General features: G+C 48.2%; 2 protein-coding genes across 3 annotated transcripts in view; both read right to left on the bottom strand.

The window, feature by feature from the left end:
• DTX1 (deltex E3 ubiquitin ligase 1) overlaps positions 1 to 8212 on the bottom strand; it is a 61337-nt gene extending 53125 nt beyond the window's left edge. Inside the window, exon 1 of one of the 2 annotated variants that reach the window (XM_051972829.1) lies at positions 7810 to 8212. In XM_051972829.1, coding sequence (XP_051828789.1) covers positions 7810 to 8068 — 259 coding nt within the window. In that variant the 5' untranslated portion in view covers positions 8069 to 8212. The remainder of the gene's footprint in view (positions 1 to 7809) is intronic. The other variant, XM_051972830.1, reaches the window with a different exon arrangement.
• A 613-nt stretch (positions 8213 to 8825) lies between these two features.
• On the bottom strand, positions 8826 to 13835 carry LOC127548549 (translation initiation factor IF-2-like). The gene is made up of 3 exons (XM_051975994.1): positions 13797 to 13835; positions 9595 to 10148; positions 8826 to 8984 (listed from the first exon to the last, which is right to left on the bottom strand). The coding sequence occupies exons 1-3, from the start codon at positions 13833 to 13835 to the stop codon at positions 8864 to 8866; spliced, it is 714 nt and encodes a 237-aa protein (XP_051831954.1). The 3' UTR covers positions 8826 to 8863.
• Positions 13836 to 14124: the final 289 nt, after the last annotated feature.

Here is a 14124-nt window from a genome sequence, read left to right as displayed (position 1 = left end):
GTTTAATCACTTATTCAAGATTTTGTAGCTAGTAAGTGTCTGAGCCTGAATTTGAATTCAGCTCTTTTTGATTCCATCCCAGCACTGTAAACACTGTGCCATCTATGTCCTACTTAAATAAGAGATATTTCCCAGTAGATGCCGGACCACCATTCCCCATATCAATTCCAACCCTACTCTTCCCAAACTGGTTTGTCCCATGACATCTCAGTCTTAATGTATTGAGTTGGACTTGCCTTATCTGGAATTACATCTCTGGAAATGGCCCTGAGCTCTAGAACCTGCTGGGCGAAAGGGATCTTTTGTAACTGTGTTGGCTTTCCCTCCAAAATTCCATAGTTTCCTAGGGCCATCTTGGTTCCTGCCCTGGTTACTGACTCTGACTCTCCATTACTAACTCAGCTCTTTGGCTTATTTGTTTGCTGCCATTGTCCTCCTCTGAAGTTGGATTATTCTAACTTCACCTTATCAGGATTAGGAATATTGAGACCAGCTATGTTCCTCATTCACAGAGCAATAACCCTTTGTTTCTACTTCTGTACAGTAAGAGGTATGGACTGAGCAGTCTTCAAGCGCTCAACAATCCCTGAAATATAGAATTCTAAGAGTTCCCATCTATCTCTGCCATTCCCTGTTCTAAGCCCTCTATCAACTCTGCTATTCCCTGTTCTAAGCCCTCTATCAACTCTGCCATTCCCTGTTCTAAGGCCTCTACCAGCTCTGGCATCCTTGGTTCTAAGGTCCCTCCTGTCTCTGCCATTCCTTGTTCTAAGCCCTCTCCCATATCTGACATTCCCTGTTCTAAGAGCCTTCCCAGCTCTTGAATTCTAATGTTCTCAGGATGTTCTCCCATTAATTTTTCTTCCTCTCCTAGTCTGAGCGGGGCAGGGGATTGGTTTGTAGGGAAAGAGAGGATGCTGGGTGCCTCACCCTCACTCCCAAAGCCCCTAAACTAGGCTTCAGTTTACCCCTTCCTTATTCTCCACTGATTGTCTTCCATGTATGGCTTCTGGACAATTCTTCAGGGCTGGCGTCAACACTGGCTCGAACCCAATTAATTGTTGCTTTTATTTCTTTTTTCCAAATTGACCCCACCAAGCTGAGAGGCAGGAGTGGGAGGCTTTGTAGGGAATGAGTAAGACCTCTTTCATAAACTAATACTATGCAAATAAGCACCTGGTTGGGTTTTTTGAGTGTGTGGGTTGGCTTTTTTTTCCTCTTGTTGGTTTTTTTTTTTTTTAAGTATTTTTAGTAGATGGCTTGGGTACCCTTAGTATGAAGATAAGGCCCAGAAAAGTGGTTGAAATCCTTTGGGAGGCTAACCACCATTTGTTGACTGGTTGATCGATTTTGGCTAGCAGCTTGGCTACTTCTCCTTTCTACGACTCCTGTCACATCTGTAGGAGCTCATCTTATTTTTAACAACAATCCTGTGAGCTAGGGGTTCTACATTAATCCCATTTGACAGATGAGAAGCCAAAGTCTCAGAAAAGTTTAGAACACTAGACTGAAAAATGCTCTGCCAGGTGGGGAGAAATAACAAGAAAGTCCAACTGGGAAGAGACTGGGTATGTTTGTCCTACTCCCGGGGGGAAATCAGGGAGGCATCCAATTACTGAGTTCTCCCTTGGGATCAACTTCCTCCACCCATGCATGTTTACTCTGCTCCCCAGGATCGATGCAATAAAGCCACATGCGAAGTCCTTGTTTCCACAACTGGGAAAATCAAAACACTGACAGTGAAGACTCCGCTTCCACAGCCTGACAATGACCCTGCCCCAGTAGGGGGAGGGAAGGGAGGGAAAGGAGACAGTGAAGTCTCAGAAATATAGCTATTTAAAATGTTTTATTATTATTAATAATATCATAACTACCTACGGCATAACAACAATATGACACTAGCAACCACTGAGATTAAGGAAGGGGCCCTCTTGTCCCTTAGCTCCAGATCTGGGCCCCTCTATTCCTATCCACAGCCCCTTTCCACCTTCATCTCTCATTTCCATCCCATGACCCGAGTCCAAAAGCTCTCCTCCCACCCCTTTTTCTTCCTCCATGTGGGAAAACTGTTTCCAGACTGGGTTCCCAGGTCCTGACCCAGGACCTGGGGAAATATTTCAAAGCAAAACCCATCTTCCTGTGGGAGCAGTGAAAACAAGCTGTGGGTGGGGCAGATAGATGAGCACCCCCCCAGGGCCTGGGGCCACCAGCTGAACAAACACCCTGACCCAAAGGGGCCTGGGGAGGGTAGCTCAACCCCACCCCTGCCGGCTCTGTGCTCTAGGGCCCTGTCCACCCTCCCCCCCCCCCCCGATTATTTAACAGATGGCCATGTTTATGGATAGATCATGAGTTGCCCTGGTATACTGGCCCCTGTTCCACATGCTGGTGTCCTTTGAGGTGAATCTATGTGTAACCAAGCATTCGGGGGAGTTGGACGATCTTGGGCCCAGCTATTAGCTTCCATTTACTCAGCTATAAGAAAGTCAGCAAGACTGCGGCTAAAGTACTCCATCTCCTTCATGCCGTGTGACCCTGGGCAGGCCACTGAGCCGCTCATTGATCTGCACAAGTCACCAAGACTTTTAAGTTGCAAAAAAAAGAGCAGGCTTGCACTGGTAGAGGGACTATCCTCAATGGGAGGTCTCCACGTCAATAAAACCAAAGCTCCATCCCCCTGCCCCCAAAAGATACACTGATATTCATCTTGGCCAGGCCTTTTGAGCCTTGTGAGGAGAGCTGTCCATAAAAAGTACTGAGAATTATTGGCACATGTGTGAATATGGATCAAAGTCCACACCTAGGCGTGTCTGCCTTAGTTTATAATTCAACACACGTGTGTACAGGGAGCAAAAGGAAGCCGAAGCTCCCTTTAGCCATCCTGGCAGGCAGTGTGGTGCAGTGGAAAGAGTCTTTGGGATTGGGAAGGCTTGGGTTGCAACATGACTGCAGAACGTGTAGGACCCACGCCCTAACCCAGGGGGATGATCCCTTTCACTCCCTGGATCTGGGTTTCTCTCATTTGTAAAATGAGATGATGGGGCCACATGGTCTCTCCCTGACAGCTCTGATAGACAGCAAATCTAAGTGGGTGAAGGCACAGAAGGAGGGGGCTTTCTGGGATTCCATATTGCTTTGTTTTTACAGGATTGTCTATTCCAGAAGAGTAGGACCTGAGTGATCCTCCATGGATTAGGGGTTCCAATAAGCCTTAGAGATATCTCATGTCAGAGGCAAAAAGAGGCTCTGGGAGAGTTCACTTGGCTGAGGTGTGCCTGAGTGGCAAGAGCCAGGATTAGAATTCAGACCTCCAGGCCTCTTTCCCTTGACAAAGGGGCAAGGGGTCCACTTCCTGACATTTTTGCTTGATGGGAGAGGGTGTGAACTGGAAGTTATGGAGGCTTCTGTTCTAGGCCCCTGGATCCCTCCCTGGACCCCCTGCCAAGCTGGATAGGTTTCCAGGCCTCCCTTGTTGGGAAGCTTGGCAGGGTCCCAGTAGACCTGGGATGGGAGAGAGAGAGAGTGTGTGTGTGTGTGTGTCCCTCTTTTCCTGAAAACAGATAGTAGATATTGTGTGAACAGCCTGCTCTAGAAGGAGAAGAAAAGGTTGGCTAAGGCTCAGGAGATTTTCAAAAAACCACAATTCACAAGGTTGGAAAGTAGGAAAAGAAGGGACTTTCTTTCTAGCTAATACCAGTAAGAATCTTCCTCCTCTCTCTTCCACCTTCCCCACCCCAGGGAACAGACACAAAGCCTAAGGTCTAAGGGGCTTCTATATGAACTGGCTTTATGTGTAGAAAAAAGTGGCAATCTTCTGCTACATATGACATGAGGGTCTCTTGTCCCCAGATGGTCCCTTTGATAACTTGTGCAGTAATTGAAAATTTATCATCAGAGAATAATTCTTGAGTCTTTAGGATCTGTGGCTCTCTAAGTAAAGGTGTCTCTTCTTGAAAAGAGGGTGAATTAAATTAAACTTTTTCTTTTCTTTTCTTTTCTTTGCTGAGGCAATTGGGTTAAGTGACTTACCCGGGATCACACAGCTAGGAAGTGTTAAATGTCTGAGGCTAGATTTGAACTCAGGTCCTCCTGACTTCAGGGCTCTATGCCTGTGCCACCTAGCTACCCCAAATCATTTTGAAAACACTTTATGCAGGGATAATTTATCAGTCTTATGGGGGCTAATTGGGATAGAGAGTCAGATAGAGAATGATCTGGAAACTCTGAGCAGTCATAGGGGATGGTAGCACGATGGCAGGGAGGAGACACCAGAGATACAATGAGAACTTTGCTCTATCATTCTGAGAGCCATAATTGAGATTCAACCAGCCCTAACAAAATATCTAAGCTTCCACTCTCCGGGATCCCCAGGAGAAAACTTGTCCCCCCTACACACGGGGTGTGCCCATACCCCAAACACATGGGGATTAGAGCTCTCTGTCAGAGCCTCAGCTCCCCTTCTGAGATAGGGCAGGATAATGACGCTGGGAGGTGGTGTTCTTTGCCCATCTCTGTCCATCTGCAATGTCACCCGGTCTGGGTCTGCCAAGGGCAGCAAGGGATGTCTTAGAGGAGGCAAGGAGGATGTGGACAACTCCTATCTTCCTCAATAAAGTGCCAGAATATGTATTGGAGCCCTCGTTGGCACATGTTTGCTTAGATATATACACATATTCATCCACAGGCAAGCCAGCCAATCCATGTCTCAAGCTCATCTTATGCCCTCCCTATTGGGTCAGTTAGGTGGTGCAGTGGATTGAGTGCCAAGCTTGGAATCTGGAACACCTGAGTTCAAATATAGCCTCACACAGCCAGTAAATCACCCTTCACCCTGTTTGCCTCAGTTTACTCATCTGTAAAATGAGCCAGAGAAGGAAACTGTGAACCACTCCATTGCCAAAAAACCTCAGATGGAATCAAGAAGAGTCAGAAATGACTGAAAAACAACAATAACCTAGGGTCAAAGGTTCTACATGTTTCCTCCCTGCTATGTAAAATAGGACATCTGTTGACCTGCCCTAACATCACTCCCTCCTCCACCATCCTACTCCAGCCAACACCTGAGCCACATTTCCTTTCTCTGTGCTGCCCCTCGCAAATTTCGGGGTTCCATGCTGGGCCCTCTTAGCCTTCATCCTTCTTGGCAGCAGAGCCCACACATTTTCAGTTCATCCTCATAGATCTCTGGTTAGACTGGAAAAGACCATGGAGACTTTCTATCCTGAAATACTCGTTTTTACAGAGGAGGAAACTGAGGCTAGAAGGAGTTAAATGGCTTACCCCGAAATAGTATAGACAGAGAACGATTGAGTCTGATCCAGGTCCTTAGGATCCAGGTCACTCCCCTCATATAGCTACCTCCATACCCCAAATATGGTTTTTTTGAGCCCGATTATGTGAAAGGAGCTGAATTTGGCAACAAAAAACTTAGGGTCCGAATTTGGATCAGTAACTTCTCTAACCCTCATCTTTAACCCCAAAAGGCCATATTAGATCCAAGGGGGCTTAACCTAGGGTCACTGAATTTAAAAGAAACTCTTTTGAAAGCCATATTTCATTTTAATTGTAGCCCTCTGTATTTCATTGTATACATTCAACAATATGCTTCTCAGAAAGGATCCATAGGTTTCCCCAGGCTTGGCACTCTATCCACTGCACCACCTAAGTGACCCGATAGGAAGGGCATAAGATGCCAAAGGGGTACAGGACAGGTCCAAAAAGGTAAAGGATAATTGGCACCGCGTTTCACATATCCCCTCTGAGCTCCAAATCTCCTAATTCTCCCTATCTCCTGGGCTGCAGGGTATGTCAGCCCGGCATACGTCAATATTCTGAGTGGGAATTCCACTTCTGGTCTTTGTTAAGCATTTGGAGTCTAGCACCTCTGTTCTGTCTGTCTCTTTTCCCTCTGGTTCCACCCTCTCCCACAATCCCATTTACAGTCCCGGGAGCCCCAGACTCAACCTCCCCAGAGTGGAGTACACTACAATCCCAGAGGGTCACGCTCCTCCCGGGAAAGCTGCAGAAAATAGGGCCGGCAGGCATCAGGAGGAGAAGGAGAAAGACAGAGAACAGATTGGATATCTGCCCAATCCTAAAACTGCTTTTCACCATTTTCTGCCCCGTGGAGACACACTCTAGTCTGACAATCCTGGCAGTCTCAAGGTTGGGGACTGGCTGTAATCCTCTCTTTGGGATGGTCTGCTACCTCTACTCTGACCCCAGCTCAATGAAGCAAACCCAGGGCCCGGGGCAACTTAGAAATTTGGCTCCCAGGTTCTGCCCCGCAAAGAATAATGTATAAACTAGAAACCCTCAAGTATTGATAATATTTAATTTTCATTTTAAATTTAATTTTAAATATGGATAGTTAAGCATCAAGTACTGATAACATTTAGTGATAATTAACAATTAAGTATTGATAATATTAAATATTACATGTGTCTAATAATTTGTAAAGGTTTAAATGTTACACAAGTAAATCTGAAAGGTAAAAATTTATGGTTTATAAAGAATCTTTAGAATAGAATACTGGTCTTGGACTCAAAAGGACAGGAGTTCATGTACAAGCTAGAAACATGTACAACTCTCAAGTACTGATAACATTTCATTTTCATTTCACATTTAGTTTTAAATCCTGATATTTAAGTATCAAGTATTGATAATATTTTAGCACCGGCCTTGGAGTCAAAAGGACGTGGTTCAAATGTGTCCTCAGATATGTAATACTTAATAGCTATGTGATACTGGGCAAGTGACCTAGCCTTGACTCACAAAAAAAGTCCCTCTCCCCCCCCCCCAAAAAAAAGCATCTACTTTTGTAGGCTAATGATAATGCTACTGTATGGGAAGGGTTTCAGGTATTTAGATTTCCATTTTACAGATTGGGAAACTGAGACCAGTTATAATTTGCCTAAGATCACCTGGCTAGTAAAGGGGAGAGGCAGAATAGCAGGGGGAAGGAAGATTGATTCTTGAACTTGTAGTCAGGAAATGTGAGTTTAAATGGCAGTCTGTCACTTAGTACCTCAGACAAATAATTTCTGGCCTCAGTTTCCCAACCGTGAAATGAAAGAATTGGAGTCAGTGACCTCTAAGTTCCTTTGTAGCTCTCGGCTGATGACCTGACAAGTGACATTAGAGGCAAGAGGGCTCCTATTCAACCCTACAACTCAGTTGGCTCTCATGTATTAAAAATAGTGATTTAATCATAGTAAGGGCAATCATTTATTTATACAATACCTTAAAGTTTACAAAGCATTTATAGGTGTAAGCTCATTTGATTCTCCTTCTAACCCCCTTTTGTGGTAGATGTTATTATTAGCCACTTTTTACAGAGGAGGAAATTGAGTCTGAGAGGGTTTAAGTGAATTTCCCAGAATCACTCAGCTAGTGGATCCACCATACCATCTACCTACCTGCCCCATGGCCAGCTTCAAACAGGAGAGACCTAAGACTGGGGATTCTAGTTTACTGGACTCCTCTTTTTGGACATTTTGGGGATTGGGTCCTATAGACCCATTATCTAATCCAAGCCTGTCCCTGACACTGAACTCTGGGCATTGGGGTGAGAGTAGAGGTCAGCTTCCCCTTCAGAGGGCAGTAACAGCATTATGTGATATAAAAAGAAAGCACCTAGGATCTCAGTCAATGACTCTGGGCTTGAATCGGAAGCTTGCCGGTTACTACCTGTTGGACATGGGGCAAATTTCTTGACCTCTGAGCTTCTGTACAAAAGAGAACAAAAGTCCCAGAATTCAATGGGAAATTTCTGATCCTATGGCTGGGCTCCCCAGGGGGAAAGCTTACCTGTGTCCTGGCGAAACTGGTGCATGGACTGCAGGTCGATGATGTAGGGCACCAGCTGGGCGTCCACCTGTCCGAGGACCACGCTGCCCCTGGCGTCCTCCTTGAGCACATTCTCGATGTGGTGGCACACCGTGGCCGTGTAGGGACGCCAGCGGCTGTATTCGTTCAGCCATTCCCATACCACCACCCTGGCCAGGTTTTGGGGTGGGAAACCCAGACCATTGATGGAGATCAGCGCCCCTGGGCCTGGCCTGGACATGGTGCAACCACACCTGAGGGTCCCCAGAAGAGGGGGAGTGGAGGGCTGAGAAAGTCCAATGGTCCCCTTCTCCCTCCTCTCAAAGGGGAAGGGGTCAGGAAGCAAGAGAGGCCTCCCTGACCCCAGTTAAACCACCTTCTGCTGAGGTATCCTGCAGAAGCTGAAGTCCATGAGTCAGTGAATGGTCCGGTTCAGGCCTCCACAGGCCTGATGCTACAAGAGGGGCCAGCAGCCAGCCCCCTCAATCTGGCTTTCCTGCCTCCACTTGAAGGGGCTGGGTCCCGGACTCCTGGGTCCCGTGATCCTGGAAGGCACCAATCTCGGGCAAAATCCTGGCAAGGGAGGGTGGGGTCACGCCCCTGCGATCCTGGCTGGCCCCTTCCTCCTTCCTCCTCTTCTTTCTCCCTCTTGGGCTGCCTCTCTTCACATCAGTGGACTAAGCCTCAACCTCCCCCGGTCATCAGCCCAGGCGGGCCCAGGGCCTGGAAGGCACCAAGTCTGCGTCCCTCCCGGTACCAGCTTCAGCCATTGCCCGAAGCAGCAGCAGCGGCAGCGGCCCTGTCGCCGCCTCAGTCTGCCTAGGGGAGGCGGATCACCCGGTTGTGGGGCCGCCCCCCCGACGGCCCTGTCCCAGGCCTGGCTCCCAGCTCATGCTGCAGGGGGTGTCCCCGCCCCCCTCCCCAGAAGAGGGGAGAGTCAGGAAGCCGCCTGCTCTGCTGGACTTGGTCAAGGAGCCGCAGAATGGACCCTCTGCTGCCTCCCCCCGCCCCCCGCCGGCCCCACCCAGTGACCTCCCTAGATAAGGAGGCTCTTGAGGTCACTGAAGGCGGTGCCTTGGCCTCCCCCACCTGGCCCAGCCCGGTCCTGACACCACAGAGGAGCAGCGGCGATTCCCCAGCCCACTTGCGATCGAGACCTGCGGGGGAGACAAGAAAGGGAGAGGGCTCTTTAAGAACGCGTCTCTCCCGACCCTCTTCCCCAGAGAGATAGCGGCAGAGAACAATGGGGAGCCCCAGGGGAGGGTGCCCGCAGGAGAGGGCGCTTAACAACAGCTGGGGGGGGGGAGAGTAGCACCTGGAGGCTGGTGCTCCAGGCCCAAGAGGGGAGACCTGACGCTGGCCAAAATGGGCCGGAGGGCTTCCCGGGCTCCCTCCCCACTAAGCTCCCCCGCCCCCGCCGCAGCCCAGGGGTCTCTGAGCCCCACCGGGCAGGACCTCCTGCCCGTCTGGAGGAGGACTAAGTGGGTGGAAGCTGGGGGGAGAGCTCGCCCTAGGGAGAACCCGCTGCGTCCCGGGGGTCCCGGGGGATTGGGAGCCGCTGCCTCTGGGCGCAGACGTAGTCTGTTGCTTTGGTGGGGGGCATCCCCCTCCCTCTCCCAGACAGGGTGGGTTCCGTTCCCTCCGGCCCTTCCACGGTGTGGCGAGGAAGGGCTGGGCATGGGGCCGGAGCTGAGGGCGAAGTCTCAGGGCAGCCGCTCTCCCTCTCGGCTCCCTCCTTTCCCTTCCCGGCCGGAGCGTTCTCCTTACCGCCAGATCCACTCCGCTCCTGTCCTCCCCGCTCTTGGCCGCGGCCGCTCTTCTCCTCCCTTTCCCTCTCTCTTTCCTCCTCCTCCTCCTCCACCTCCTCGCTCCGGCTCTAGCTCTCCCTCTCTCCGCTTTCTCCACCGATGGCTGAGGCAGTTGGCCCCCAGGCTTGGAGACCCTGTCCCGGGGCTCCTGGACGCCCCGGAGCCCGGGGTCGGGGAGCAGGGGTGCTGATCCTGAGGGAAGACTGTTCCCTCTGCCAAACCCGCAGCCGAGATCGTTTCTCCCAGGACCGACTGACACCCGGATCCTCCCGCTGGAAGGCAACAGCGGCTGCTCTGGGCAGGGGAGGGGATAGGAGGAGGAAGGGGAGGGGGCCAGCGGAGGAGGAGAAAGGGGAGGAGATAGCGCACACCCCTTGTCCTGGCGAACCCCGGTTCCTCAGGCCAGGCCTGGAATGGGAAGGACCATCCCCCCAAACCCCCAATCTGGCTTTCACTGTCAATACAGAGACTTGGTCCCCGAGGGTCCACTAGGGTGGGGAGAGCTCCAGCCCTCTAGGGACCTGGGAAGGAGACATTAAAGCCCTCGAAGGGCACGATTACACTTCCCTAGCCTCTGTGGCTTAGAGGGGTCTAGGAGATGCCTTGTTTTCTTGTTTTTCTCCAGGGTAACTAGAAGGTGCCTTTCCACCACCCTTCCCCTCCCAGTGTCCAGCTGCTAGAGAAAGGAAGTCAGGAGTCCTAATTCCCAGTCAGAGGAGGAATCGAATCTCATGGCTTTAGGTGAGATGGAGTGGGGGCTGGATTATATCTGCTTTGTCTGTTGTGCAGGATGGGAGCCGCCAAGGCACTCTTGGCATCCCCCAATCCACTCCCATTCTACAAAGACTTGTCCCTTCCCCTGCTGGTCTGGCGCTGGCTGGGTGCCTCAAGAAAACAAGAGCAGAGGGGGAAATAACACAGACCAGCTGGGAAAATGACAGGACCACCTTGAGCCTTGTGTTTATTCTAGGCAGAAGGAGCCATACAACTGACCGGCAAGGCGGGAGGTCAGGGGACTTCCCAATGTGTTCTCCAGAGTATAGGATTGCAAAAATCCCAGCCCTCCCTTCCCCTGATGCCCACAAGGCCTCACAGCCACTAGGACTTCAGTGAAAGGGGGTTGGGGACTGGTTCTGACATTAATGTAGGAACAAAGAAGGCTAGGGCCACTCTTGGCCCTACCTCATCTACGAAACCAGTCCTTCCTGATCAGGAAATGGCTTTAACCCATTGGGCTGTGGTGGAGAGTTCTCTCCACTGCTAATCAGAAATTCCAAATCCTGCTTTGTTTTCCAGTGCATTGAGCTTGTAGTGAAGAAGATTGACTTTAAATGTAGCCTCAGACACTAGCTGGGTGATCTTGGGCAAGATATTTTCATCTCTGACTCAGTTATCTCCACTATAAAATGGGCATAATAACAATTTGACTTGAAGGTTGTTGTAATGCATGTAGCCCAATGCCTGGCACGAAGTAGGTGGGAGGAATACCCAACAGGTAAATAGAGCATTTATTCTTTACTATGTGTCAGGCATAGCACCAGAGGTATAAACATGAGCAAACAAAAAGGTCCCTGCCTTCCAGAAGCTTACTTCTAATAAGGGAATAAACATAAAAAAAAATTCTTGAAGGGAAAACCAGTGCCACAGAATGGGAGGAGATGAACAAGGGAGTAGGTGCAGTTTCCTTGCAGGGGAAGAGCTCCCTCTCGGTGCTTATTGATCCATGAGTGGTGTCTAAGGTTGTAGAGGAAGGAGATAAGGATGATGCTGAGATTGGTGAGGCACAGTGCACAAAGGGTCTTACAAGTCAATACATACAAAGCTGATATAGTGCAGAGAGGGTCTTACGAGTCACTACATACAAAGCTAGTTTAGTGCAGAGAGTCTTAGGAGTCGATACCTACAAAGCTAGTTTAGTGCAGAGAGGGTCTTACGAGTCGATACATGCAAAGCTAGTATAGTGCAGAGAAAGTCTTCCAAGTTGATACATTTAAAGCTTACAAGTTGATAGATACAAAGCTGATGTAGTGCAGAGAGGATCTTACAAGTCGATACATATAAAGTTAGTACAGTGCAGAGAGTCTTATAAGTTGATACATATAAAATTAGTATAGTACAGAGAGAGTCTTCCAAGTCGATACATAGAAAGCTTACAAATGATAGATACAAATGTATCTACAGATGTAGTACAGAGAAGGTTTTTAAAAAAAAAATTTATTTAATAATTACTTTATATTGACAGAATCCATGCCAGGGTAATTTTTTTTTTTACAACATTATCCCTTGCACTCATTTCTGTTTCGATTTTTCCCCTCCCTCCCTCCACCCCCTCCCCTAGAAGGCAAGCAGTCCTATATATGTTGGATATGTTGCAGTATATCCTAGATACAATATGTTTGCAGAACCAAACAGTTCTCTTGTTGCACAGGGAGAATTGGATTCAGAAGGTAGAAATAACCCGGGAAGAAAAACAAAAATGCAGATAGTTCACATTCGTTTCCCAGTGTTCTTTCTTTGGGTGTAGCTGCTTCTGTCCGTCATTTATCCATTGAAACTGAGTTAGGTCTCTTTGTCAAAGAAATCCACTTCCATCAAAATACGTCCTCATACAATATCGTTGTCGAAGTGTATAAATTTTTTTTAAAAAACCTTCTCTGTACTACATCTGTAGATACATTTGTATCTATCACTTGTAAGCTTTCTATGTATCGACTCGGAAGACTCTCTCTGTACTATACTAATTTTATATGTATCAACTTATAAGACTCTCTGCACTGTACTAACTTTAAATAATCCTGGTTCTGCTCATTTCACTTAGCATCAGTTCATGTAAGTCTCGCCAGTCCTCTACAGAGAAGGTCTTACAAGTTGTTAGATACAAATCTAGCACTTCAGGAAAGGACTCCTTTATGTAGTCTTCCAGCTGAGGTGCTGCCCAAGGGGTTCCAAAAGACAGATCTGTGACAAAAGAGAACAATCCAGGCAAAGAAGGAGAGTCTGAGCAAAGATTGCAGGGTGGGAATGTCCTATTCAGGGAAGAGCAAGAAAGCCAGTCTGACAGGAACACAGAGTTTTGTCAGGACCATTCCTCCTCAGCCTCATCTGTTAAAATGAGAGGTTGGAAGCTTTGAATCCTTCCCATACACACAACTCATTAAAGCTTTGAGATGTAGAACTGGAAGGGATTTTTTCAGAGAACATCTGGTCTAACCTCCTCATTCCCCTGGTAGAAAATCAGCTCACTGAGGGCAGGTGCTAGTTTTTGTTTTTGTCTACCTGTTGGCCAACATTTTTCTGTGCTTTCCAAGGAGAAAAATTCTTCCACCTATGCTGACTTGCACCTGCTCTGCAGTTTAATAATCTTAGCATTGGCTAGCGCAATGAGAGATGAAATCATTTGCTTGGAGCCCCATAGTGAATGTGTATTAGGGGTGGGATTTGGAGCTCCAGGCCTTCCTGTCTGCATAGCCTGCCCTGTCTCCCAACTTTTCCATGCTGTTTCCTCTGCCTTGGACTCAGCAGGCATTTAATCAATGATCATTGAATTGAGCTGATATTTCTTTTTTGCTGTGAGGATCCCATGGACCTGCCTACTTTTCCATCTGTTTTAGGCTGAAAGCTCTCAGGGACCTGGCTCCAGTGTAAATGGTTTTTTACCCCTGAGTAAATTGTAATTAAATGCTCTAGAAACCCCCTTTTCCCCCCAATGTTCAGATCATACAAGAATTACCCCTAATGTGCAAAGCCCTGCCCTAGGTACCATGAGCATAGGTGACTAAAGATGTGGCAAAAAAGGTTGGATGATATGAAATCTTGGGGTCTTTTCAGTATTAAATCCTCTGAAGGAAAGGCCTAGGAGCCTGGGAACATAATCCTGTGGTTTCTGATTCAGCAAGAAGGCATTGTCCCAATTTGGCTTTTTTTCTCAAACCTAGACCCTAAAAGACTCAAACAGGCCTTTAAAACCCCTCTTCTTTCCTCCTCTACTTGGTACTTTGCCCTGGTCACACTGACCACGCTCTTGATAAAGGCCTTCTGACTGAGAAAAATGACCTCAAATTTATAGGGACTTTAAGGAGGTTATTTCCCATGTGATTGGGAGAAGGAATAGAGAGCCAATAAATCTGCTTCTGATTTCCCTGAGAAGTCAGTGGAAGTCACCTGGCTCTGGCAAAAGGCTGGGCCAGTGGAAGATGGCATCTTGCTGCCTTTGACCACAGCTCCTGCCCCTATTAGACACAAAGTGCCTGAACCCTGGGGAGGCTGGGAGCCTCAAGTACTCCAAAGGATCCTGAAAAAAAGGGCACCAGGGGCCTTAGTACATAAAATGTCAGAGCCTTAGAGGGACCTTAGAACAGGGAATGTCAGAACTGGGAAGTCTTAGAACAGGGAATGTCAGAACTGGGAAGGGTCTTAGAACAGGGAATGTCAGAACTAGAAAGGTCTTAGAAATCATTTCATCTAGCATGAATTTTACAGAGAAGAAATT

This window comes from Antechinus flavipes, chromosome 1 (assembly GCF_016432865.1).
Source record: "Antechinus flavipes isolate AdamAnt ecotype Samford, QLD, Australia chromosome 1, AdamAnt_v2, whole genome shotgun sequence".
Taxonomy (NCBI): domain Eukaryota; kingdom Metazoa; phylum Chordata; class Mammalia; order Dasyuromorphia; family Dasyuridae; genus Antechinus; species Antechinus flavipes.
The sequence above is the reverse complement of the archived record's forward strand: the minus strand, read 5'-3'. Positions and strand labels throughout refer to the sequence as shown.